Genomic DNA, 27,237 nt, shown 5'->3' with positions numbered 1-27,237 from the left:
TTGATAGATGGGATGGCTTTATGTTGTTGTTCAATGGTATTTTTTTGTAGTTTTGCCCAAGTTTGCATTTGTACTACTGGCATTATGAGTGACAGAAACTGGTTGTTTCAACCATTTACAGTATTTTTACTTTTGGCTTTTTGTTGGCTTTCTTCTAACAAATTTTTCATATTTATCAACTTACGATTGACTCAGATTTGTGGAAAACTGAGGCATGTGCAGACTTCCATAGTTGGCAATATATATATAATCATTACTTCTGTTTGTTTTTGTTTTTTTTTAAATTTGTTTTCAAATTAGCTGAGGTTCACAATTTATCCTCATACCCCGTGGTCACTGCGGAATCATTACTATAGAGGATATCCTCCTATGCTGAAAACAGAGTGGGACTCCTTTCAAGACTGTTGCCAAGAAACACATGATTAAAATTTAATCAAAGCCTGACAGTCAGGAAAGAGAGAGGCTTTGTTCTAATGATAAGCTCTGATCAGCTTACAGTAACAATAACTACTGTTTAGCCATTGACTGGCTGTCATTCATATAAATAGGACATCCTCCAGATGTTACAACTTCTTATTCATAGACACTATAAGTAAGCAGAGAGAGTACTAATAGACATTTAGATGCTTATTAAGGTACAATTACGAGTTGTCAAGGTAAAAATGTTTTCAAAAAAGCCTGCAGGCTTTGTGTAGAGCACTAAATACCTCCTCTTCCTCTATATTACAGAAGTCCAGTCTGCCCCTGTCACTGTTGGTCGATTCCAGGTGACACCCAGCATGGACATCCCTATGCCTGCTGTGCAAGTAGATGCTGTACAAGCTGCACCTTTGCCAGCAGACAGCAGCAGCACCCCGTCACAGAGCAGCACAGAGGAACAGGGGGAGTCTGAGACGAGCCTGGGCACCTCACTCACCATGTCCCCTCCTCACCCACATCCCCACAGAGCGTCGACGGGTGTCCTCCAGGAGGTTGACGGGCAGGTGGGGTGGGATGTGAGCCAGGAGCAGCAGCAGGACAGAGAAGAAGAAGAAGAAGAAGAAGAAGAGGATGAGGAAGATGAAGAGGGGGAGGAAGAGGTTGTTGGGGAACGACAGAGAACGAGGAAGAGGAGTCGGAGGCGAGCGTACAGCCTTAGCCTGATGGGAACGTCTGCTGACAGCGGACTCTCAGTGACGGCTGCTGAGATGGAGGGGCGGCTGTGGGATGGAGCTTCAGGCAGCCCGCAGTACAGCAATGCCCTTCACCATTTATGGATGATGACTTACAACCGCAACACTCCCTACCTAAGCAGCGATGACTCAGACAGTGACGACGAAGACATGCTGGTAGAACTTCAGGAGCTCAGAGAGAAGTAAGTGACACCACTGAAGATGCCCAAAATACAGCAAATATGTGCTATAAAGACGATATCAGCTTTTGAAATTGAAAAAGAGGACAAAATAGTCGTTTTGAAGTAATCAGCCAGATGAAGTTGAATATGGAAACTGAAGTTAAGGACGAATTGTAAGAGTTTTCAACAGGGCTCTCACACTTACATCAAATTCAAAGACTTTTCACTAACTTTTGTGATCTAACTTTGGGACTTAATGTTTCAGGGTGACGCAAGACTTCAGTCGCAAATTAGACACCATGAAGCCATCATACATATGTCCATCACAAGGTTTTCATCAGAATGTGACATTTGGATCCCATAAAAAAAGAGCTGAGGCCTATTGACTCATTTTGAAGGGCTTTTTTTCTGTAAAATGTTAAACACATATTGATAAAATGCATATCGCAATTTTCCAGAGCCCAAGTTGATGTCTTGAAACAGCATGTTTTGTCCAACAAATAGTCAAAATCACAACAATAATCAAATTAAAACTATATCAAATAGAGGTAACACACTACAATATGGTATACAAAATTGTGAGTAGTTACTAAGGAACAAGTGAGGAACCAATCAGGAACAACCTGATATTTTATTCAAATAATTCCTGCATATCACAGAATCAACGGCTGTATAGATAATCATGGAGAGTTAACAGACTGAGATATACTCTATTAATGAATCTGTAAAATATATTGCTCTGCATCAGCCACAGAGCGGCACAAAACTAATACCAATTCATATTACTTACTTAAACATTAGTTATTCTTTTTGTGCACACCCTCATGTAAAGTGGTTAACTATGCTGAGTATAGTATGTGGGTATCTAAGTAGTCGCACGTATCTTCATGATTACCTGACCATTACTTGTTCAAGTTCTTTTATGTACTACTTTACTTGAGGGGAGAACAAAAAGCTTAAGTAACAGTAAGGTAATCATGAAGCTGTATTTAATTATTTTGAAATCAAGTGAATTAAAAGTAAATCTAAAAAAAAGGTCTACCCATCCATCATCACAAACTTTTTGAAGTTGAAGTTTCTGAATTCCCTTAAATCCGCATGCCTTCAAGGTTTTCAAGGACTACAACAGCCCTTTCCAAGCAACAAGAGGGAGCTTTTAACCACTTACAACTGTTTCTTTTTGTCTCTTATCAGACATCTGGCAGAAGTGCAGGCCCTGCAAGCTGCCCAGAAGAGAGAGATTGAGGAGCTGTATGTTAGGATGGGGAAGGTTCCCCCTCCAGGCATCGTCTCTCCTGCTGCTATGCTATCCAGTCGACAGCGCCGGCTGTCAAAGGGGAGTGGCTTCCCCTCGTCCCGCAGGAACAGCCTGCAGCGGTTGGACATGTTGCCACTGCCGGGTAAGGAAGAATATACACATTTTTAGTTCTTACCCGGTAAATATGTGACAACTTTTATCTCTAAATGAGTTTTATTATGCATGTTTTTTTCCTAGGTATCATTAGGAGAAACTCCCTTGGAGGCAGCAGCAGTGGCTCCCAGGATAAACATAGCAAAGGTGTCACCTTTGTAACTGACATAAGTAGAATGGTGAGTGAACCAACTTCATATTAAATTATTCTTCTTGTTAAACTTGACAAAAATGGCTTTGTTCTCACTTTTTTTTTTTTTTCCTTCTCATTTTCATAGTAAGAAAATCTCAGCCAAGTACGCTGTATATCTGGACTACCTCATCTGAAGTGTGACTGCAGTGGTCTAACCTGTCCTGTAGGAGGATCGCTTTAATTAACGCTTTTCACTGGCACACCGATAAGCAAACTGCTTCCCTCTGCCAGTGGTCATTTACCTCAACATATATATGAGCTGTCATCAGTTAAGCTGAATGTTCACAGGACCTGTAACATCCTGTTTCCAGCCCTTTACCAGATCTGGTGAAACTGTTGCAGCTGGAGCACAGAATACTTGCCAATCTGGTTCATGTTAAAAATGACAAGTTCATTTCTGCTCTCTTGTAAATAATCTGTCAAAACTATGAAACTGACGGTACTCCGCAAAGTGTTACATCACAGGTCGTTTTATTTTCTCTGAGCTAGCTTTTAGCGTTAACGCAGTCAAGTGATAGAACAAACTGCTGCAGAGTTGTGGCCTTTTGAGCTACAGTGGCACTTGAACTATGACTTTGACCCAGAATGATGATCGTTACTGTTTTCCTGTTTGTCTGATTCACTGCCGTTAATCAATCTGAGCACAGTAATGTGAACCACAGCGAGGCTATGACACTTTCACTGGCAGTTGTCATACAGAAATGACAACACTTATGATAATCTCGCAATTTATTTGCTGTAGTTTATTAATGCTGTCTCAGCACCTGCTGACTGCACAGTGAACACACTCAGATTATTGCCTTCCAGGGGCGGATGAGAGCACTCTAGACACATTGTACAGTTTGATTTATTATTGTATTATGAAAACATTTTGTTCTGGTACATCTATCTTAGGTTTCTTTAGTGATTTTGACACCTGATAGGGTGACCTACATTCTCTAGACTAAGCCTGGATATGTTTGACTGCAGTCCTGACATTTTTCATTGTACAGCAGTACAATACGGAGATATCACTTTTATAAACACATACGCATGAAGATGTTAATGCTTCACAAAGAAGTTATAAATGCGGCCATGTAACTTGCTACAGCAGAAAGAAAATCTGGTTTTTGAATTATTAAATGGGAAGAAAATTGTTTTAAAAGGACACACGACTTTAGCATAAACAACATCTTACAACAAATACTATAGCTGGTTTAAAATTTAAAAAATGATTTCCATGTATTGATTTATTGTGAAACATCCACCTAGGGTTTAGACTACTGGCCTTCCAGTTGATTGTACATGTGTATATATTGGAGTGCATTTATAGATCATGTTTACAAGTTATGAGTAAACTAAACCTTAATTCTTGCTTAAGCAAAAATCTTATTTGCTGCTTGTTCTATAGATCAAGCACCTTGTGCACTTTAGTAAATTCTACTTTAGTAAATTCTACTTTAGTTCTCAATCATTTAACACATTTGTGGATAAAACTGTGTTCACTTGAGGAAGAGCTGATATGTTTCCTGTTATTTTTCCATAAGGGAGGTAGAGCATATTCTGTAGTTTATGTTTGATCATAATATTTCGTATTGGATCACAGTAATGATGATCGACCCTCCCACATTTAAAAATAATTAGTACTTTGTGGGATATAGAGAAATCAGTCCAAGCTGTGAATGTGTAGCTGTTGCCTTATAAAATATTCACAACACACACTGAAAGTTCTGGCAGTGGAACTCCAACTGTAAGATTTTCCAAAGTTCATAATATATTCAAAAAAAGTTTCTTTTCAAAATGTTTATTGTAAAAATATAAAATTGTATTGCTTTCTGAAGCTGCTGCTGTCCTGTCATGCTGAATCTGTGCCTTTCCCCAACAATGTCTTATTTTATATTTTTACTCAAGATTTGGTGGATAGATGAAACTCTATATCAAATTTTGACAAAAATAAATGCAGTTCTCAATACCACGGCTCCTTTGTCATGTTTACTAATGCTTCATCCGGGGAATGGATAGTTACAAAGAGACATAGTTGTGTTAAAAAAAAAAAATCAAATACATTTTTATTTTACAAATCATCTCTTTATCAACATAAATATGCTTCAACAAGTAAATCTGTGTGTCATTTCAGCAGCGTCACTGGCATTCTTTTCTATTAAAGGCCACTGTAGATTTAATTTTATTGTTTTATTATATTAGCTGAATGAAATTTAGGATATTCCCCTCCTACTGGATGCACATCACATGATTGGGGCTGGAAACTTGTCAGGTAAGGGTTGTAATTACACTACAGTCTGGGCCTTCTGGGTAGCATGTAACGTCAGTGGATTAGTCCTTTCCACTGACTAAATCAAAATCAAGACACATCTAGTTTTCGGTCAGCAGAAGAACCACACAGTTTCCCTTCACAATCAAGATGAAAATGTGCAGCGCTGTCACAGCCAGCTATGGACTATAAATCCATTGCATCAGTGTCCACATTAAGTCCCTTCTCAGTAAGTGCCGGACAGACACACAGTCCAACAACAAGGAGGCAACACATGCATGTCAATTGGCACCGGTCTTTGGTCCTCGCATTCTCGCACGCTTGGCCTCTTCATCCATTTCATCCATGATCCGCTCCTGGGAGACTGAGTAAAATGTGTAGCCATCTAGCAGGGAAGCAAGTGGTCAAGGCAAATATTTGACAGCCAGAAGGAAAACAACAAACATTAGATGATAGGGGGTGATGCAAGCAGCATGTCAATCAGGCATTTTTATCTCAGTGCTCTGAGTAACGGCAGAAGTTTGAAACAGATAACATTTAGCTGTCTGTGTGAATGCCTTATCTTATATACTCAGTTTATTAGGTACACCTAACTAAAACTAATGAAGTCCCTGCAATAGTAGTTCCTAACTTCATGAAGGTTAAAAGCTGTTGATTCACCTCCACGGTCACTTTGAAAGCTTTAGTGTGGTCAAATTGTGTTTGTCATTGAAAACGTTGTAATTGGTGTGAATATGGAAGCCCATTTCTGCCAGGAAATAGATTAAAAGAAAAATACGTATATTTTGAGATGGCAAGTTTAAACTGATTTAGCATCTTATACAATTGTGAACTGGAATTTCATTATTTTTAACTAAATAAATCAACTTTAACATAAGCACTTTATCACCAATTGTTCAATTAAGTGCACACAACTGCTGCATCCAACACTGGGAAAGCATCAGGCAGAGTGACCGTGGCTCACCTTCTGTTACTTTGCTAAAAGAAGCTTGAACCTGAGTACATTTAAAGAGTCGATTGAATGAATCTTGAGGCTAAATAATAATTTACCTAGGGATTATAAAATATAACATTTAGCCTGTGTTTTGCTTTACTAATGCACTCAAAACCACCTTTAATGTGACATCTGTCTTAGCTAACGTAGCATCCAATGAATGGGAAACATTGTAACGTTAGCGCACTTTAATACATTTTAGCTAACTGAGGCTACATCTTCCAGTCAATCAAATATTTGAAACTTCCAATAAAGTTTCTAACAGGTGATAAACTTGCGTTAAGCTTTATATCGGCTTATCTAACCAGGAACCTCACAGTAACTTTAGCATGCTAAGCTAACGTTACATAGTTCACCTTGTGTTGACGTTAGTGTGCTTGGCAAGGATACAAATTCCCAGAACGAGTGCCCCGATGGCGAGTCCTGTCACAACATTTCGTGTCCGCAGCTTCTGTGTTTTCTTCTTCCACTGTTCAAGCTCTACTTGTCTGATGAAGTGCATCTGTTCTCGAGAAAGACCCTCTTTACTCGGGTCTATCCTAGTTGCAAGAGGAGCACTGGAGTCCTTCGGCGTCTTGTCAGCCATGTCTGCAGTCACATAAGAGGCATGAAACGTTGTTTCGCAACCGTCCTGCGCACAGCCGAGTTTCAAATGATCTGCTGAGTTGGTGGCGGTTAACTGCGACGCGCGTAGCACATCAGTATGCTGTGAGATCTACGCTGATATGAGCGCTGCAACAAGTACCAAGCGAGCGAAACAAAAATGGTGCAACATCCAAATGAATCCCTGTGGCTGCGATGATTGGTTCCTGCTAGAAGAACGGTCCTGGGGTGGAGGTGAAAACCTGGTGAAACCCCGGGAGAATAGCGCCATCTTCCGGGAAAAATACACCTCAAACACGATTTATTTATGTTTTTCTAATTAATTTTTGTCGTAATTGTCGATTTAGTTGTGTGTAAAAGTAGCATTTGTGCTCACAGACGTCAACGGTTATTGAGTGAAAATGGCGAAACGGTTATTTTGTTCTCCAAGCCAAAGAATACGTTTCAAGTTTCGGGAGGCCTCGTTTGACCTGCTCACAGATTTCCTTGTTAATCTCAACAAAAGAAACAAAGATAACCTCAACAGTTTATCAAAATGTAGTGGGAACTTCAAAGATAAAAGACTGATGGGTAAGTAACGTTTATTATACCACAGAGAGCCAACATAACGCCTAAAGTGTAATAAGTTAGACCTTTTCATTTCAGCTAACGTTAAAAAACGTTAACATAATGATACCTTGCGTAAATATAACGACATTTTTACCAGTTTCTGATGCATATGACTACAAAAAATAAAATAGAAAAAAATACATTTAGTTTACTTAGTTTACATTATCGCGCAAGACGAAAATGTTTCACACATTAACTTACACGTAAAATACTTTACTGCTAACTTACAATTGTTTCGACAATGGGATAAATTCAAAACAACGTGAAACTATCTTTTATGGTTGCTACTATATGTACTAGTTCTATATATAGGCTTTTAGTAGAGTTACAGTACAGTAGGTGTTTTTATGCTGTACAGGACATCTCTGAATAGCCCACCACTTTACCCTGTCACGACTCTGAAGTCTTTCATACACCTGGAGCTGTGAGTCCTGTTATTATGTAGGCCAATTCTCAATACAAGCTCCTCATAAGTCTCCAAGCTGCCAGCACCACAGCAGAGGAACCCTGTGAGCCAGTGACAGGGAGCAGATGGAAACCTATGTTAATGGATTGTTATTAACATCCATATGCTTCCTTGTTCACATAACAGCTAATATACAATTTATTTAATTAAATTAATGGAGATATCTCTGTTAAAAGTTGCCTCGTTGCCTCTACCTTTTTGAGTGCTGGCTTAATTAAGTAACCTGCCACTCTCACAGAGTTAATAATTAATAAATACTTTTTTTCACACTGAGTGATCAATAGAAAAACTGCCCAGTCATGATACATTTTTTGTAGTGTTGGCTGGTGGTGCTGAGAACCCAGCATAGTTGTGATTCAGTGTTACATGTTTTACTTGCACGGCTTTTTTCACGCAATAAATATGTATAAAGAAAAGAGAATCAGAATTTCAAGTAACTGTTCTTCACTTACAGTCTTTCCAGGATTTTCTCCTTCGTCTTTACTGGACCATCCATGTGTTATTTTATCTCATCATCTAGAACAATGGCTGTCAAACTTTTTTATGTCAACTACCCCCCAAACTGACACAAATTAGACCATGGACCCCCATTTGATAAGATTTTATCACAGGGTCCCTCATCTGGTGGGACTTTTAGATGTTTTATTACAGAAAGTATATGAAACCCATGACCAAAAAAGTCATATATTCTGGTCGTACAGTCATTGTGTTACTTATAGAAGACATTATAGTGAAGGTTTTGCTGGGAACCCCCTTAAAGACCCCTGGGGGTCCCTGTACACCACTTTGAGAACCACTGATGTCAACGTCGAGTACCTTGATAAATGATGCAGGACATTTATAGTTTTTCATTTCTAGTATGTTAAATTAGTATTACTGCAAAGAGCTCAAACGTGACAGTGAATAGCCAATAATGCCTGGAGAGTGAAAGGCCATATTACATTTTATTGATCCTATTTCGCAAGAGAGCTCTGCACGTGTCACTTCATATGGTTGCCTTAACTCATTTACTGCCTCCATTTTAATGCACGCATGGTACTGCCTTATTAATTCCTTTCCTCAAATGTGTTTTGTATGCTCGGATTACAGTCTGTCAACTCTGTCCCAACAAGCTGATCTCGTGCTTTTATTAAAGCTAACGCTCTGCATCCGTCTCTGGTGTTTCGTAGAATACATCTTCCTGATAGCTAAAGAACTTGGACTTGATCCACTGGCTGGATACCATGCAGTTGAATTACTTCAAAGGTAAGAAGGATCAGCATATTTACCTTTCCCTGCCACACCCAGTGTGATATTGGTTTAGCATTGCCTTTCTGTAAATAATTATCTCCCCCAGGTTCATGGTCAAGCACGTTACAGATTTGTTGACCACACCCACACCTCAAGGTGCAGCTGCCGAACCACCAAAAAGTTATGAGGATGCCGTGTTAGACAAGCTGAAGGAGAAATTCCACCTCATCATCTTCTCCTGCGTGCAACTTGCAAGCAAACTGTCTTTGCACAGTCACGTAAGTTCTGCGACACCTACGATTAATACAAGTCCATTCCCTGTGATTAGAAATAAAATAATCTCCTGTTATCGTTTCAATATTTTCTAGATAATCGACAACAGTACTGCTGTATCCTTTCTGCAATCAGTTGGCCACAGTGTTTCCAAGCAGACTGTCCTGGAATCAGAGCTGATGGTATTAAAAGTGCTTGAATTCAGACTAAACAACCCCAACCCTCTGACGTATGTGGAAATCCTTCTGGAAGTGCTTGGTAAGATAAATTTAACACCGAGCAACTTCTGTTAAGTATACAAAAAAGTGCTAAATCAAAGGTTCTGTGAAGATAATTAAGCACTGTTCATTGAACAGCTGTACTGATTTTGAAAGAGGTGACTAAACTTTTGTAGGCCACAATGAGCCATCCATCCCTGTTGAGCGCCTGTATCACCTGTGCCACCATGTTCTCCAGTTCATCAGCCTACAGAGGACTGCCATCTACGACTCCTTGTTAGTGATTACCACTCAGTGTGTCACCCCATCCAGAGAACAGAGGTACTACATTTCTTTTCGAGCCACATTTTCACTTTTTTTGGGACAGGTGGTTACTGTCATGGTAGTCAAGCTGCTGGACTGGCAGTTGAGTAGACTACTCCCCCCTGGGAAGCATATACCCAAGAGCTAATAACTTAGGACTGAGTAATGCCTCATAACCTCGGTGGGGTAGAATCTTAAACCTAAGGTAGCTGAATTTTCGACCACTTGGAGGCAGCAGAAACAAGCTGTAAACGCAATGTTGACACCTTTTGAGTTGATAACTTGTTAACAAACAGTTTCCTAAACATTCAGACACGGAGCAACATTATCTTTCATTTGTTTGTTGGTTCTGACTCCTTAGCTGCTAAATGCTCTATTATGTTCCCCAGCTAGTCACATACTTTGTCTGTCTACCGTGTGGTGCTGGGCAGGTAGTGCACAGTGGCGTTTTATGTGGGTCTAAAACAACGGCAGCAGAGCATTCAGAGTCATCCAACACAACCAGTTGAAAGATATTAGAAACCTCCGTAGAGTTGAAGACAAATGCAGAGTTAGGTGATAACTCTGTGGGTTCATCTCTCCCAGCGATGACTTTTACGTTACACATAGCCAAAGAGCCATTATTAATGTAAAACAATATTTATTATAGCTGCTAAGTTCACCCTTTTCTAAACAGAGAGAGGTTTGTGACTGTGACTGAAGACTGCATGCTTCTTGGTGTGGGTGTCATCGCCGTGGCTGCATTCATCCTAATTGTCAGACAATGGGAACAGGTGAAACACCTTTACTGCATTCACAATAGTCTTAGTTATCCGTGTTTAAAATGTAAAACTGTACACATAATATGCAGCCATATCAAAGAATATCAAGTCATCTGCCTTATCCAAGCATAGTTAGTGTTAGTGTATTACAAATATGTTCCATACTAGCAGTTTTTGTTGATGTAGGCTTTTTTTTAATGCATTGCAGGTTGTGGGAGAACTGAGTCACATCACTGGAATCTCAAAGAGGAGCATCAGCGATTTCGCTTATGTGACAGTGATGCACATTGTTAGAACCAGTTCCCCAGTAACATCCACTTGAGACTCTAAAGCAGCATTGACTGAATACTGCTTTAGAGTCTTAGTGTATGCAGTTAACTGTTGTAGGTGTTGGTGCAGAACATGTACTTTGCACCTAAGTGAAATGATTAGTTTAAAACAAAGCAACGTCCGTGTACTGAAATACCTCATGTAATGAAATGGTGTCAAAAGAGTAAATCCTTATTTTCTTAAAATAACCGTTTGTTAGTGACAGATATATGTTTAGAATATTTTATTTTATGTTCTGTAAAACTAAATGAATACTGATGTTGCAATTGTGAAAATAAATACACTTGTTAACAAGATGAATACTTGATAAAATGTAATAAATATTGTAGCTTTACTGTATGTCTCCACTGCTTTTACATGTCCTATGCCAAATTGATCCGCTCAATTAAAAGTTGTTTATGGTGGTTTATTGTAAGGCTCATGTGTTGAGTTCCACATTAGCCAAGATGTTTAAATGGAGTACAGCTGAGGATCAGTGTCACACGTCTCTGGTGAGGGACTCGTCCTCTGTCTGAGTCTCATCCTAATTGTAGGGATGCATTGGCTATACGAATATAGCAAAAATATAATGTCCTTCAGTTTATCACAGAATATTTTCAAAGTGTTTGGAGCCGGACATTTGTTTTTAATTTGGTGCTGTTTCCAAATTGGGACAAACAAAAATAATATTAGGATATTAAAATGATAACTTGCATAATATCAATCATACATTTTCATTTATTCGGACTCCTTATGTACTGATGTATCTAGTTGGTATGCAATGATATAGTTCAAGGCAATTACCTTCACATATCAAAGCACCTGCTGGTAAATAATTATAGTGGTAATCATTTAACAACAGCCTCTGGGGGTGTCCTAGTGGCTCTACGAAGCATACCGTGTAACTGGAACATTCTGGTTTCAGGTTTGGCCAGGTACCTTGCCTCCAAATAACCCAGTGCTAATGGTAACTGCTACAGAGCTAACTGGGAGGTATTCTCTTTGTATGTTTACAACAATAGTGTGTTGAATATGAGAATGTATAGTATATGGAAGGTGACACCAGTGGTGGCAGTAAAGTTTTGGATATCAATGACCTGAAGGTCAACACTTAGGCTATAGAGTTCATTCATGTCCACCTAAAAACAGGTGTGAGCAAGACAAGTGCTATCATGAAGTAAAGCAACAGTTTTGGTTGGTGAACTGCCGCCATTGTGGCATATCCGACCCTGGTCCTACAGAGAGTATAAGATCACATAATTCAAATTCAATGTCATAAGAATAAAGTCATAAACCGGCATTTAAATTTTTAAAGTGCAGATTTATGACTTCATTATCATAACTTAATAACTTAACTGATCAATTATATACTGTATTTTAGGTTAAAAAGTCCTACAGATAAGCAAAAATGTAATTTTCGGAAAATAATGTTTGGGTCTCATATACAATGTCTCTGTTGCTATCTTTTAGAGACTAGGCGTTTTGGGCAGGAGTAGCCTTTCCCCTGGGCTGCTTGACATTTTTGAATGTGTTCTAGCTCTTTGATATCCCAAAATGTCATAATCATCATCATCATTCAGATTACCTATTTGTCCAGAGGCACTCGGACCCCAGGTCTCGTGTGAACGCTGCAATGTGTCAGTGATACTGATTCCTTTCTGAGTAGCATCCTCCTCCCTGTTGACCAGAGCAGAGTGACTTGACAGAAGCAAGTCCTGGCTGAAGGCCAGGCTTGTCTGTGATGTTCGCCAGCTGAGAGAGATGTTCTCACAAAGTCCCAAAGCCCTGACTCTGTCAGTGGTCGGTGGCAGTGGTGCCACATGTGATTGCTCTAGGAGAGGAGTGAGACTGTTAAGTGTTCCACTTGAAATTCTTGACAGACTTAACTGTGAACAGAAAGACTGCAGGCTATGTAGGCTGTTGGTGGAGGCTGAGGTTAACTGATAAATTGACCTCAGAAAAATGATCAATTCGCTCTCTTTATATGTGTCCTGCCAGGGGGCTAATACGTCACCATCTGCCTCCTTCTCTTAGATTCACTGGACAGTACATCAAAGATGTGGAAGGATGTGGGACACAAGTGGAACCTCCCAGGAAGTTGTCCAGGATCTCAGCACTGGAGGGACGCTCAGAGCCTGTGATCTCCCTGATGTTTGTTTTGCTGAAAAGGTGTTTCATCTTGTTCTTGCTCTTCAGGATGTCTTGGCTTTGCGTTTGCTTGCTTCCTCCATGGCTGGATCCATTTAATACTCTGTCTTTCACATACTCACACCTGTGCTTGTTGTGATACCATGCAGGGTGTATTTTATTGCCATGGGAAAGGAAATGCAAAAAAGCTGTGTTCCAAAGAAAATCAAACATATTGGCTTGCAATAAAAACACAGCAGATATCAAGTAACAGTTAATATTATGAAATAGCATAGAAGCTTTAAGAAAAATAGATGGGTAGTGAGAAAACTGTCCAGTTGCATCCTGCAACAACCTGCAGCGCAAAATGTATCCTAGAAAACTTACATCTGGATGCCAGGGGGGCGTTTACTCTGTGGGGAATCTTCGAAGCCATCGCCAGCTCTGCAGTCATGCTCTGGGTTCCACTTGAGATAGCTTGAAGGCGGCAGCACAGTGAGCTTTTATTCCATAGGCTTCCCAGCTTAGACAAAGCATTTTTCCCAGAGCTGCAGGGGGGACGACTGCAGGTTGCAAGCAAAGAGGTTTTGGAGTGTAAGTCTTGGAAAGCTGCAGGCTATAACTTAAGAGGTGTGTTGGCTGCTGACATTCTGAAACTGTGGTAATATGCCGTGAGTATATTCCACAGCTGGTGTAATTTCTACATATGGTGTAAATTCCTATTGTGGTATTGTTTAAGTTGTTACCTTCCTTGCAGCTGACATGGTCTGCATAAGTGTTGAAAAAGTCTGCATGCCAGTTATCTCTTGTTTTACCTCTGTATCTAGGATCTCTCTATACCATCTATGAGGCTGATTCTAACAGAACAAATCTTAAAAAGAGGTAATGAAGTTGATGTTCCAAATCTAATTGTTTCCTTTGCACCCTGAACATATTCAGCGCTACTGAGGGTTTCAGCACCCTGTCGCTCCCGGTTTTGAGGTACAGCTGAAACAAAAGTCGTTCACAATATCTGGGACATAAATGCAACACAACAGATGGCAGCTAGCTAGTGTGGAAGAGAATATGCAGGCTCAAATACCACCAGGTATGAAATAAACCTGGAGAAAGCAAGACTGCAGCAGGGTGTAACACCTGTATCCACTGTCAGGTGTGTTGACTGTGTGACAGGCTACTGCTTTGAAACCACAAAACAAAGATAATGTTGAAACTTCACACTTGTTTTCTCCCAACCAAAATATCTTTGTTTTACATTTGACCAAAAAATAGAATGGCAGATTGAATTTCACACGTTTTCAGAAATGCAATTACATCATTTTATTGTGTATACTCTTTTCACTATAAGCATAAAAGGCAAAATCTTGCAAGGAAAAAAGTAAACCTCATTATTCTTTTGGAAAATTGACGTTTGTTCATTTAGAAAAATATTAAAATAGATTTCTTTTAGTCCTTACATTCAAAATACACTATTCACGTTTAAGGTTTAAACATGTGCATATATAGGCTACTAATAAAAATTACATATAAAATCTGACCCCTTTTTGTGTTAAAATTACAATTGTAAAAAAGATGAGAGAATGATTGTAGTTTGTTTTGGGGGGTTTTCCCCAAAATGTACAGATGTTTCCTATTCCTTCTGAATGTGACGTTACCCCCATTTTTTTTCTTGGAGAATATATTGTTGTAAATGATTCTGGGAAATAAAGTCCTGAGGGAATTTGCTTTTACATGGCTACTGTTGCTACTGAAGGTTCGGTAAGATTTTTAGTTTTCTGTTAGCTGCAATTAGGCCTAAATTTTGTCTAGCGGTGGATGAAGTATTCAGATCCTTTACTTAAGTAAAAGTAGTAATATCTCACTGTAAAAATACTCTGTTACAAGTAAAAGTCCTGCATTGAAAATGGGACTTGTATGTAGTATAATCAGGAAAATTAGCTTAAAGTAAAAGTAATCAATGCAGAATGCAAAATGTCCCCTGTGACTGTATATATAATATAATATATTATTCCTCCTGTTTTAATGTAAAAGCAGGATTTCACTGTTGTTGTTAGTTGAGGATCAGCCTGCAGTTAATGATTATTTTCATTATGGATTAATCTCCTGATTGTTTTTGATTGTAAAAATTTTGTTTTGTCAGTCCAAACCTCAAAATAATTAAATATACATTAAAACATTCACCTTTGTGAAATGTTTTTACATGAAAAATGACAAATGATTATCAAAACAGTTATATACTAGCTGTACCTGTATCATAATTTCATATTTTCTGTACTATCATACTTTCATTAAGTCTTCATATGTTCTGTGTGTTCAAATCTTACTTTGTAAAGTAACTAACTGAAGCTGTCAGATAAATGTAGTGAAGAAAAAGTATAATATCTCCCTCTGAGATTTAGTGGAGAAGTAGAAAGTGGCATGAAAAGAACTTAAGGACAGTACTTGTCCACTGTTGTGCTTTAATTAAAGACATGAAGACTAATAATAATGTTCTGGGCAGGCATTTTACATGTTACATGTTTTATTTTTGTTAACATTTGAGAACAACACAAACTTCTGTCTGGATCTCTGCTCAAGCATAGTGATCTTGCAGTCTCACATTGGCATGACATCTGAGTGTGGTTCAAAAGATATCAGCTGCCATCACACATATGGCTATGTCAGATGAGTAGAGCTCCCGTGGATTAGCTGAAGATCCCGGGCCAGGCCTCATTGAGTCAGTCTCTTACTTCTCTGACTCCCCACGACTCTGCTGATCTCCCTGCAGTCTTGTGTGAGGCCCCATTAATCTCACCTCCCCTTGCAATCTGTCAATGGGAGAGTGGACTGCACACTCACCTTTACTGTTTTCGTTCTTTATATTGAGGTGGAGGGAAAATAGCCTACATGAGGGAAGGCTTGTATAGGCATTTGATTCAATGCCAGTGGAAGCATGTGTGTTTCCACACCGCAATCTGTGACCACCTCGTCCATCACACTCACACTGACAGGATCTCTGCACCAAAGCCAGTATCCAGGGCCTCCCTTAGGTATTTCTCATTGCCATTTGAAGAGTGGGAACCTTTTAAAGTACAAATATGTATGTTATACCAACTGATGGATATATTTAGCTACATCACTTACAAGCTGAGATGTATGATGTTGGCATGTCTTAAAGCTTGCAAGTGTCAAATGTGGTAACAAAGGATTTCCTTCTTTCTTAAAGCCTGGTTAAATAGGGTTTATATATGGCACACATCTTTAGATAGAACATCTTTCTCCTGCCACATAATGAAATGAGCCTGAAGATGAAAACATTACAATAACAAAGTTAAATGGTCAACTGGAAAGAGAGTTGTTGATTTTTGTGTCTTGCTGCCACTGCATATCTATAAAACCTCACTTAAGAGGCAGCAGTCACAAAAATGGTATCAGGTCTTTATGCCAGTTTCTTGGCAGGGTGTAGAAGGACACAGAAGAGGTGCTTGAGAAGTATATAATCAACTAAAGATGAGTGGCTGTGTAGATTTGTGCAGAAACCTCATAAAGTGACCCCAAGTCACTTTGTGGAGGCAACTACAAGGAAGCGTTCTACCTCTTAAGTTCATTTAAATACAGATGCTAATTATAATAATAATATTATTATATTATTAATTATAATAATGTGGTGGTAAATAAAAAAGGCATTAATCTATGACCACCACCAACAACAACTGCAAATATAATCAATATAAATCTTTCTCAAAACATTCTACTTTAAAATGTGTATTAATTTAATTATGATATAGGCTGTTATTAATTACGATATAGGCTATTATTATAGGCTATTGACACAATCAAGCACTGTGTATAGTTAATGTTACCATATACAGCATCCCTGAGTGTAATTCTGGCTGATAGGCCTGTCATTTCATTGACCGATTGAGGAAGAGGTTGGGAAAATGTCTGACACTCGCCAACCTCTTCTCCATCTATCATTTCAAATGTCAAATGCCGTGATCTGCAGGGGAGAGGAATTGAAGTTTGATTAGCATCGACCTTGTTTCTCTTGAATAATTATGAATGATTTAGGTATTAGTGCCTTCTTTCATCATAAATAATTCATTAAGCCTGCCTCCCACCCACCTATATGTTTGTTTCGCCTGCTCGCCTGGGATTTCAGCTTCGTCAAGCTGGTGAGAGAACAAAAACGATTGATACCGGAAATATGTCCGTGATGATGACAAAAACCTAATTAATGAAAATAAATTCCTTTTCGTTATGCTCGTGAAGTATATTTGATTGTGATTTGCGCCCTTTACACCAGGTGTTATAAACGTTGCAACTATTGAGATTTTTATTTTGAAAGGTACGACCGGAAGTATCATATTTGATGGATTTAACTGACTTGACCTAGTAATAGGCAGGCAGGTCAGTGCTCCATGTTGCGGCGCTGCGTGGCACTGGGCACCCACTGGCTCTGACTGCACCACACACACACACACACACACACACACACACACATACACATATGACTGTAGATGTGAATGGCCCCGACACTTGGCACGTTTGGCGGGCGACAAGTAGCCGTCAGTCCGGCAGCTGCAACGTCTGCAGACCGAGCTTGCGCCGCGTACACCCATGGGTGTCGCTACTGTGACCGTGTTCTGCATTGGGACTGAATGTGGGCGCTTTGATCGGTGCAGTTCTTTTCAGAGTCACTCGCTCAAGCTATTTCGGAGCGACTGGAAACGTGCAGACGGGTCGGGTAGTTTGGATTGAGGAGCCGCACGGACCGCTGCAGCAGACACGGCACCGGAGCAGCAGCAGAGGAGGCACGGATGTGATGCCAAAGCTGGCGAGAAAAACAAAGGTTTAAGTCTAGGAAAGGTAATATGTCCTTTTTTTTTTGTACAGCAACTTATGCTCTTTCTCAGCTCTTTTCATTTAAAAAAAAGTTAATTAGATTATACCTTTTAATAAAATGTGTATGTATGTATGGTTTCAGGGTCTTGCATCCAATCTGAAACCTATAATGCCTGTATCTTGCTGCTCATAGGCAAAGCTCAGCTAAGCCAATAAACATCCCCAGCAGTGTTTAATGAGATGGACTTAGATGGTCCTTTGTACACAACGAAAGCAATTTTTTTTTTTATCCGCAGACTACAACATGTGAAATGTAATTTCATGACTTTATTAGAACTGTGCAACACATTGGTGTGTTTCTCTAACATTATATGGTTTATTGGTGACAGTCATTCACATATCCTTTATAGACCGGGGAGCCTGCCACAAAATGTGCAAATGATTTTAAAACCAGGGCCTTGCTGAATGTAACGAATGGATATTGATCATTCATTTGTCCACAAGTATACCTTGTTTGGTGGATATACTGGGGTGTACTTATCCTTTGTGTAACCTATATCCAACACATACAGTCTCGAGTTATAAGGGGGGTTGCCCTCACAGACAACAAGCTGTCCATAAAGTGAAGAGGTTTATATGGAAGAAGCTGTTCTTACTTGTTCAATGGCTCCAGGCCAGAACCTACCTCACTCTACACAGCCTATTATCTGACATCTGGTCCTTCTTGACAGGGACTTATGTGGTAATGGTATGTTTCAACAAAGGCTGTTAATCTGTGTAATGCCTGTTGTTTGGAAGGGGAAAATGCTTATTTTCCTATGATCACCATTCAGCACTTTATATGGTGGAAACTGAGTCTTTGGATGGGAAATGTTATGGGATGTGAAAACCTTGGCAGTTGTCTTTAGATGTTTTATGTTTCTGTGTTATGTGGTTAAGGATTAGACGGGGTGCAGATTTGTAAAATGGCAAAACTGCCACAGAAAAACTGTCATTTTTAGGGCATAGTTTACACACACACTCTTACAATCGCAAGCTATGCCTTTATTGCATCCAGAGAACTGCTGTGATAAAGCATTTATCAGAAAAATAGGTCTGCAGACTTGTAAGATTTGGGCTCCAGTACTCATGGTTTTTGTATGAGGCTCGAGATGACTGCTGTCTCGCTGTACTTTTTTATTCAAGTTCTTGGTTGTCAGCTCCGCTCGGCATAGATAAAAGACAGTCATCCTCAAAGCGTTCTCTCATCACATCAATGACATGCACTAGTTTTGCTTCTCTCTTGCTACCCCACTCCTAACACACATCTGTGAGTTCATACTGTGGAGGTTTTCCATTATGAGATCACTGTGTTTTTCTGTTTTAGTCGGCCAGCCCCTAAACTTTTTGTCTTTCAGTGCTTATCGCTCTCTGCTCAGGGGGGGTAGTGGCAAGGCCTTGTTTTCCACAGTCCGAGCCAACACAGTCCCTCCTGTCACGCTCACTGACAGGCCAGAGGTTAAAACAAAAAGATTCTGCTTTAGCAAATGGGCAAAGGATTTCTCTGAAACTTAAGTTGACAGAGAACAGCCTTAAATTTCACTCGGTACTTAAGAAATGTGCAGTATAAATAAAACATGCCTCAAATCTTTGAATCAAAACTGACACTAAAACTAGGCACTTGAAACTCACCATGTCTGTATTGCACCAGATAAAATATAATTTATTGTTGAGAGCAACATCGTTATTGCAGTTACTATATGATTAATTATGAAGCCCTAATTGAGTAGAATTGTCAGAAATTCAATTTACGTAGAAAATGAAATCTCAATGATCAGTCCTTAATAGAAATGTCCACCCTAAAACACTAAATTGCTTAATGCCATTAATGCTTGTGATATTTTGTATTTAGCCCTTATTATTGATATGTTTTTCTTTTCCCGCTGGGTATCTGTTGGGTAGATGAAGAGACATCCAGAAATTTAAATGCTCTGACTATTGCGGTTGTATTAATACTTTGACGTTTGACAAAAAATATCTAGACTTGCCATTTTAGCTTGATGTAATTGTACAGGGGAGTCTGTCCTCCCAGCAGCATCAGTCGTTTCAGTAAGTTCCCTAAAACAATGGGGTGGAAGATGGGTAAACAAAACATCAGGAGACCACTGTTTGTTTCTTGTTTCCAACCGACTGCTGTTTATTTTTAAAGCTTGACCACGATCATTCCCTAACCTTAAACATGTGTTTAGTATTGTAACCATGACAAAGAGGGTCCTCTCTAACCTTAACAAAGCAGTAATTTTAACCCAAACCAAGATGCTTTACATTTTACTTTGCCTACTAGCCTAACCAAGTTGCTTTTGTGCCCACACATTAACCAGAGCATCGTCACAGTTTTGGAAGGCACAGACAAACGCTGACGTCCTACCGATATAGGCGTCAAATCCGGAAATGTGTCTGCGTGTGGTTCTACAAGTTATTGATAAACAACATATTTTGTTGGGGCCTTGTTGGTACAGGGGGAGATCCATGGTAGAAGAGACACAAATGACCAGTTTCTCCACTGACAAAAGTCTAGATGAAAAAATAATGTAATGCAGCCACAGAATTTTTTTTTACATAAGAGGTGAAACTCAGGTTTTCTTGACCTTTTTTTTTTTTTTTTCTTTGCATGGCTGTCTTTAAAAAAAAAAAAAACTAATCCCACTGCTGACATGTTCAAGCACATTCTTATTCTGCGGGTCACAGAAAATCGTTCTTGGAATTGTAGAAAATCATAGATTAAATCAGGAGTGGACAAGACAGGCTGAGTCGAAGTGGGTACAGCAGAAAAGAAAATTACAGCAATTCAATAACTTGAATAGAATGTATTGAAAATTATAGATTTCATAAGTTTTTCTTTGAAGTGTCACCAGCAGCTGTTTATAGACAGATGTATACAACTTGTACTTGTAACAATAATATATCTGACACTGCACTTTGTGTTCTTTAAAGTGGTTGGAGTTAATTAAGAGACTTCTAACCGCACAGTAGTGTTTGACTGCTCCTTCAGATATGAAAAGGTCTGTTGTTAAATGAGGTAAAACAGCTCTTTTTGATGTGCTTCCATGACCAAGCCAGATAGCACTGGGTGTTGCTCTCTGAATCGTATCAGCTCTGAAAATTCGAGATTGTTTCCTGTACAGGGAATAAAGGTGTCGTCCTAAGGGATGTTTTGATTCCTTTCCCTGAGCGATGAGGGAAAAATGGCACTCTTTATGCTGTTGTTATCAGGAAAAGCCAAGCTAGGCTTTTTAGTTTTGTATATGTGCATGTATGTATAAATAGCGTAATCATCATCAGTTTGGGGGGAAAAAATGCAGCGTAAAGGGAATTGAAATTGATATTTTGGTCATAATTTATTTCCCTCTTGGCCAGCAACTCAATTCTAAGCTCCAAGAGCAAGGCAGTACAAATGCAAGGCAAAGGGTACCACAGCAGTAGCGTCACACACAGTATACTAGTAGAAAATCATCTATCTCAGAGAAACACCAGCAGCATCTTTAACATGTTGTGAAATCTGTGGACAAAGATATTCCTGATAGCCTGTAAAACACTCTGAAATTGCCTCATTTGGAAGAGACGACAGTGCACTGAACTCCTTTAATGAGGGACGGATTCTCCCCAGGCATGTCCCTCATTTCAGTGTGGCCCTTTGATTATGTAATAATGATGTGAAAAAGGAGTCTTCTTAGCTCCTCATTCTTTCTTGTTAGTGAACGGAACCGGAGGTAAGCCAAGCCGTTTCATCTCTACTGTGGGTAGCTGTTGCTATACCTTTTGTCTCCTGCACTGCTGGGAGTCAGTGACATTTATTGAGTTTTGATGGGTACATTTCGCCTACCTGTACCATGCTGCCTTTGACTAGATGAAGATTTTGATGTTTCTATTAGGAATCAGCCATCTGCTGCTGCAGTTCAGTCTCAGACAACTGAGGTTGTTCTGGGGTATTGTTTGTCACAAATACCACTTCATATAGATTTCTGTGGCTTTGTTATTGCAGTATAGTGCTTTCAGCAAAACCACGACAACAATGTGGCAGCATTTTGAATATGTGCTGTTTGTGTGGGAAAGGTCTATAATTTCTAATAAGCCCAACCAAAATATATTTGAAGAAAGGACTGGTGAGGATTTCTTGTACATGCTGTAGCTTGTTTGTCTTCAAAGGAGATGGGTTGTCACATTAAAAAGGTATCCAGCAGCTAAAGTGAACATACAGTGCAGGATCAAAGTGCTTTAGTGTTTTCATCTGCTATATACAAGGGAGACGGTTATGATATATGTAAGCCTAGTTACAGTTTCATAACAATAAATGGGAGCACTGCATCAATATATTATCACTTGAGGTTTGTGGAGTTTTTTTTTTAACTTAATATTTTAGTCTGCCTGCTTTTCACAGCATTGTATTTTGTCTCTCTGGCAGAAGCATGTGTTCAGTTGCACTGAGTCGTTGCTTACAGATGATTAGAGAAGCGTGGTAACTATCACAATACTACACTATACAGTATGTCATAAAAAAGAGTGGTAGGTGTGTAATAAGATCTGCTGAAGGGCTGATGGCCTGCCTGTAGAGAATGATTAAGTCAGATATCATTACCCTCCCCTGCTACTTTTTTTACTGCTTCTTATTTTTAGCCATGCTTCTCCATTCAAACCTACATCAGATTCATAAAGCATGCAAAACCCTCTGATTTTTACTTCTTTTCCAGTGTCCTGTATGTGAAACATCTATCTGTAGAAACCGAACATCAGAACTACATTTACATTTACTCATTTGGCAGACGCTTTTATCCAAAGCGACTTACATTTGAGGAACAACATACAAGCATCAACAGAGCATCAACTACAGATCTATAACTGACAATAGATACTAGTAAGAGCAGCAATAAATACTAGTAAGAGCCCACAGTACTAATGAACTAATGAAACAGAACTAATGAAACTACTACTTCAACTACTAATAATTATAATCATCATCATCAGAATTTACTTGCTGGCACACTCTGTTAGCACTGTGAACAACAAACAACAATTTGAAACAGTGGAAAGCCACAGCTGCTGGCTCAAGTGGCCCCGCAGAAGAAATGTAAGTGGTGCTCTTTGTTTGGCTTGTTCGTGTGGATGTAGGAAATTCTCTTTCAAAAACCTAATAAGTCCTGAAAGATGCTGACAAGTAACAATATGTTCAAATTGATGTATTTGTGTGAGACCAGAAGCCATGTTCTTGCTTAGCCTGGGATGTGTGGGAAGTAATTTCTACCCATTTCCCCATAGTTTGCGCGGATATATTTCATATTGGCAGTTACTGCTGTGACTAGAGTCTTTGAGCTTATTGCTGTATTGCAGCTTTAATGACATCAAGTTAATCACTTGTCTCTGGACAAGTGGAAGTGTTACATGTATTCTTTATTGTGTGCTATCTCTTAAATTACATGACATTACCTGATTCTGCCAAGATGGCTAGGCTGTTAGATAGCAAAGATTGGCTATGCGGCTGTATCCAATCAGTCTGCCACTCAAACTTTCCTCTGGGGAACTAAAGATCCCTGTTAGCCTATTAGGCAGCTGCTTAAGCCAGCCCCAGCTGCTGAAGGTAGATGAATGGCAGAGTATTTATCAGGCTTGAAAGCTGTGTCTCATAGCTAGAACAACAGCTATGATACCAACAACCTTCACTTTGCAATGCTGCTGGGAGAAACCAGTGACCTCTGTTACCCCTCCTTGATTTTTATGGTCAAAGTTCATAGTTTTACATCCACCACGTAGTTTATTCATCTGTCTCCTTCTGTGCACACCAGACACATCATCATCCAAGTGTTGTACTCATCCACCCTGTTGTCCTCACTCACAGCATCTGGTGTCACTATTAGCAGATTGCCAGGGACATTGCAATCCGTCATGAAAGCTGTGCATTTTAACTGCATCCTATAATGGGTTCAGCGCAAGACAAATAGGGTTACCGCCATGTCACCTACTTAATGTTTGGACATTGACACTGCTGCTGCCAAGGCTTTGTAATGTGATCTGTGGGCTGGTGTGGAGTCGTCAATGAAACACTAGTGCTCTGTCATATCTAAATAGCTCCACTGTTCCTCTGTGTGTGGTGCTCAGTTAGCAGTGGGAGATGGACCTCAGCTCTGTGATGTGAAGCGCCATTAATGGGTTAACTTCATTACAATTTGCCAGGCATTTCTGTGTCTGTAGAACATAGTGGACACGTTGTTAATACAGCTGATTCCATTGGCTTTGTTTACTGAAAAAGGGTGTGACGACGAGTGTGGGGGTGTAGGAGAAAAGGTTTTTTGTGAAACGTAGCATTGTTTGAGTGTGGGTCAGCACTCTTTCAATGATGCCCTTTGTGTGAAGGAACTATAATAAATCACTGGCTGTAAATCATCATTTTTGAGGAAAATAATTCCATCTCCCAGCTGAAGAGGATTCACATTCAACCTTAATCCCAGAATGTTTGATTTGACCTTGCATCTGTCTGTGGGTTGAGCTAGTAGCCAATGAGAGGCCGGTGTGTTACAGTGTGGTGAAGCGGAGCCAGCTGTATCCAGTTGTTTACCACTGTTGTTTTAACTATTTACAGTTGATTACACATTCTGTGAGTTGATGACTTTAGTTTCTTATCAGTTGTCAGTGGGGTGTTTTCAGGTTCAGTATCTGTGATATCAAATTCTTACCTTATCATTACAGCCAAAGAGTTAGCATGTTTTCACTACATCTGCTCCGTTCCAGATCCCTATGCTCATGCCCTGAGTTTGTTTTTTTTCCAATATGCCAGTCTTGAAGTAGACAGTTATTGATTTATCAGTGACAGAAAATCAGTTGACGAATCGGTAAAAAAATCGATGAACTGTTTCAAGCAATTAGTCAAAAAAAAGCCAAACAATTCAGAGTTGATTTTTGCCCTTTTGACTCTGAGAGGTCAAAAGTGGTTAGAGTTTTAAACTAAAATGCTAAAACTAAACTATTCTCATTGCTCTAGGAGTGCAGTTTTTTCATTTTCAAGAGCTATTTTAATACATTTCATTCTGGCACAAAACAGAAATATTACAAAATTAAAAGATAAAACAAGAATACCGGTAATCAATAGATTAAAAAGCAGTTATTGTAAAATCAACAAGTATCAGTCAATTAAAATATATTCCACAGAGTAATTATAATGGAAATAACAATCAATTACAGTCATTCCTATTTAATTTATGTTCCCAGTTTCATTTGAACAGATATAATAAAGCGGTACGAAGAGAAAAACACAGATATCCATGTGGCAGCTTTTGCAGATTTTAACAAATAAAAATAGTGAGATGAAAACTAGACATTGTTGATCTTCATGTTGTGCAGTGAAACCTTTAAGTACAGTCAAATATTTGAGCTGCTTAAGCCTTATTAGACCAAAGAAGTAGCAAGCCCACAAAAGCATCATTTCAAGATTGTACTTTCCAGGCATGTACTCATATTTTATGATGATAACAAAAGAAATAAATGTTGACAAAGAAAAAAGCATTACACACTAGCCATGCTTTACTAAACATACTGAATACAGTGCCCTCAAGCAACAGATTGTGATTAAATGAATCAAAGCTAAGTGAAGAGCCCTTTGCTCTGCATACTGTCAGTCTTGAGCCCTGTAATGCTACGTGGCACAGTATGCAGGCTATTTGTAAGACTCCTTTTTAGCCAAACTATTGTATTTCACTAAGGCCAAGATGGTTTTACTCAGACCTCTGGACACTTGTGAATTTCAAAAAGGAAAGTACATGAAGATCAAAAAGATGTACACTGTTTTCTCAGTTCAACCAAATGTCAGATTGTTGACCACAGTGCTCGCAGCTGCATGGGTTTGTCCTGGGTTTGCAAATGAAAAGTCTCCACTCTAGCTTTACTGTGGTAGTTTACTGTATAATGCATTTTGTCTATCACAGTATTTTAAGATCCTGTGTTTCTGTGTAAATGCAGAATTTTCTGTAAACACACAAACCTTTTTAAGGATTTGCCAGATTTCTATGATATGAAAAGATAAATGGCCTTGTCAAGTGTGTATACAGCACCAGGGCCAATTTCAATGAGTGGCTTTCTTCAACTGTGTCTTGTTTTCAAGGTAGGGGAGTGGTCTACTGCTTTGCCTCCAGTCACCAAAATATGCCCTTGTTCAGGCATGAGAGTTCATTGTGTTAGCAGTCAGAACACAGAGTCCCCTCTGAGTCCGTCTAAAAATACTCCATACCACCTCTGCCCCAAACTACACCCCAAGGGACAAGAAGAAAGAGGAGAAGCACGAGCCTAGACGAGTAAACATGCAAACATGCAGCACTTAGCAGAGCTAAATGCATTTCTCTGCAATATGCTCTGTGAGAGTGAAACTGTAAAGAACTAAGCTAGCCATTCAGAAAAATGATGGAGCCTCCATGATAAAAATTCGGTAACATGGCTGCTTTAATTACAGTATCATCTTTCAAATAAAATGATCTGATGTCAGTTGGAATTTGCAAAAGCCAACTCTTAACTGGTCTATCAGATATATTTTATGCAATGGATAAATACTATAACTTTAGGTGTATTATTTAAGCAGGGTCCTATCTGTCATGTATTCGTTCACACATACAAAACCATGTTTGTGTTGTAGGCTACTAATAAGTAACATGTAAACTGGGCGATTCCTGTCCCTGCCTTTTTGCGGCAGTTTCTCAACAGTTCTGGTGGACGGAGGGAAGTCTTTAATCATAAATAAGATGGTGTCTTTATTCGGCAGTCCATCAAACAAAATCTCTGCACCGTTGAGGAAAGCCTTGTATTCTCAGTGTGTGAATAGTTTAGCAATACACTCTTTTTCTTTTTTATAGCTGGCCTCTGTAGCCTGAGGTACTTGGTGTTTTAATTGTGCGCTTTTGTTTAGTATATTTTTTAACCTGCGCTCTTGATTGACTCAGCTTTATCGGACTCATCATTTAAGTTTTTCCCTCATGCTTAGTATCAAAGTGACACTTAACTCTTGATGTTTTCACAGCACAGTGCACCCACGATTTACGCACCCCAACTCCGTTCTCCAACTGGCTGAAAAGGCCTGCTAGATTTGTTTAATGATATACTTTTCGTGACACAGGATTTGAAGGAAGCATCCCGGATACAGTCATCACCTTCAGCAGAAAAGACACACAGAGCGCCAGCCTTTCCTCGAGGTCAGGGTCAGCCAGTTTCACAGTGGGCGACAGGAAGCCAGAGGGACTGCCATCTCTAAATGCCTAATAAGCCTCTAATTGATATCCAGCTGAAAACCCCACAGTGTTAATGCCAGTTCCAAGGAAACTATA

General features: G+C 39.4%; 4 protein-coding genes across 9 annotated transcripts in view; 3 read left to right on the top strand and 1 right to left on the bottom strand.

Moving 5' to 3' along the window:
• Nucleotides 1-4,888, top strand: part of wnk4a (WNK lysine deficient protein kinase 4a) — a 44,532-nt gene extending 39,644 nt beyond the window's left edge. For all 3 annotated transcript variants that reach the window (XM_038735206.1, XM_038735207.1, XM_038735205.1), the window contains 4 exons: nt 730-1,354; nt 2,528-2,733; nt 2,829-2,923; nt 3,023-4,888. In XM_038735206.1, coding sequence (XP_038591134.1) covers nt 730-1,354; nt 2,528-2,733; nt 2,829-2,923; nt 3,023-3,025 — 929 coding nt within the window. In that variant the 3' untranslated portion in view covers nt 3,026-4,888. The remainder of the gene's footprint in view (nt 1-729; nt 1,355-2,527; nt 2,734-2,828; nt 2,924-3,022) is intronic.
• Nucleotides 4,889-4,895: 7 nt separating this feature from the next.
• LOC119915605 (cytochrome c oxidase assembly factor 3 homolog, mitochondrial) lies at nt 4,896-6,892 on the bottom strand. Its single transcript, XM_038735213.1, has 2 exons — nt 6,573-6,892; nt 4,896-5,573 (listed from the first exon to the last, which is right to left on the bottom strand). Exons 1-2 carry the CDS (start codon nt 6,766-6,768, stop codon nt 5,470-5,472), a joined length of 300 nt encoding a protein of 99 aa, XP_038591141.1. The 5' UTR covers nt 6,769-6,892; the 3' UTR covers nt 4,896-5,469.
• Nucleotides 6,893-6,975: 83 nt separating this feature from the next.
• On the top strand, nt 6,976-14,808 carry cntd1 (cyclin N-terminal domain containing 1). Of its 4 annotated transcripts, XM_038735209.1 has the most exons (7): nt 6,994-7,355; nt 9,030-9,105; nt 9,197-9,368; nt 9,459-9,621; nt 9,758-9,902; nt 10,561-10,657; nt 10,854-11,379. In XM_038735209.1, exons 1-7 carry the CDS (start codon nt 7,187-7,189, stop codon nt 10,965-10,967), a joined length of 936 nt encoding a protein of 311 aa, XP_038591137.1. In that variant the 5' UTR covers nt 6,994-7,186; the 3' UTR covers nt 10,968-11,379. The 4 variants fall into 4 exon arrangements, with proteins under 4 accessions (XP_038591138.1, XP_038591136.1, XP_038591139.1 ...); XM_038735210.1 differs by lacking the exons at nt 10,561-10,657; nt 10,854-11,379 and adding an exon at nt 12,989-14,808 and having other exon boundaries at nt 6,976-7,355; nt 9,820-9,902; XM_038735208.1 differs by lacking the exons at nt 10,561-10,657; nt 10,854-11,379 and adding an exon at nt 12,989-14,808 and having other exon boundaries at nt 6,976-7,355.
• Nucleotides 14,809-17,481: 2,673 nt separating this feature from the next.
• Nucleotides 17,482-27,237, top strand: part of tanc2b (tetratricopeptide repeat, ankyrin repeat and coiled-coil containing 2b) — a 133,633-nt gene continuing 123,877 nt past the window's right edge. Inside the window, 1 exon segment of the mRNA XM_038734910.1 lies at nt 17,482-17,926. The gene's annotated coding sequence lies outside the window, so the exon portion shown is untranslated.

Source organism: Micropterus salmoides, unplaced genomic scaffold, assembly GCF_014851395.1.
Source record: "Micropterus salmoides isolate LMB-PRFRI ecotype aquatic unplaced genomic scaffold, ASM1485139v1 Ms_hic_scaffold_21, whole genome shotgun sequence".
NCBI classification, from domain to species: domain Eukaryota; kingdom Metazoa; phylum Chordata; class Actinopteri; order Centrarchiformes; family Centrarchidae; genus Micropterus; species Micropterus salmoides.
This window is presented reverse-complemented; position numbering and strand designations above follow the sequence as displayed.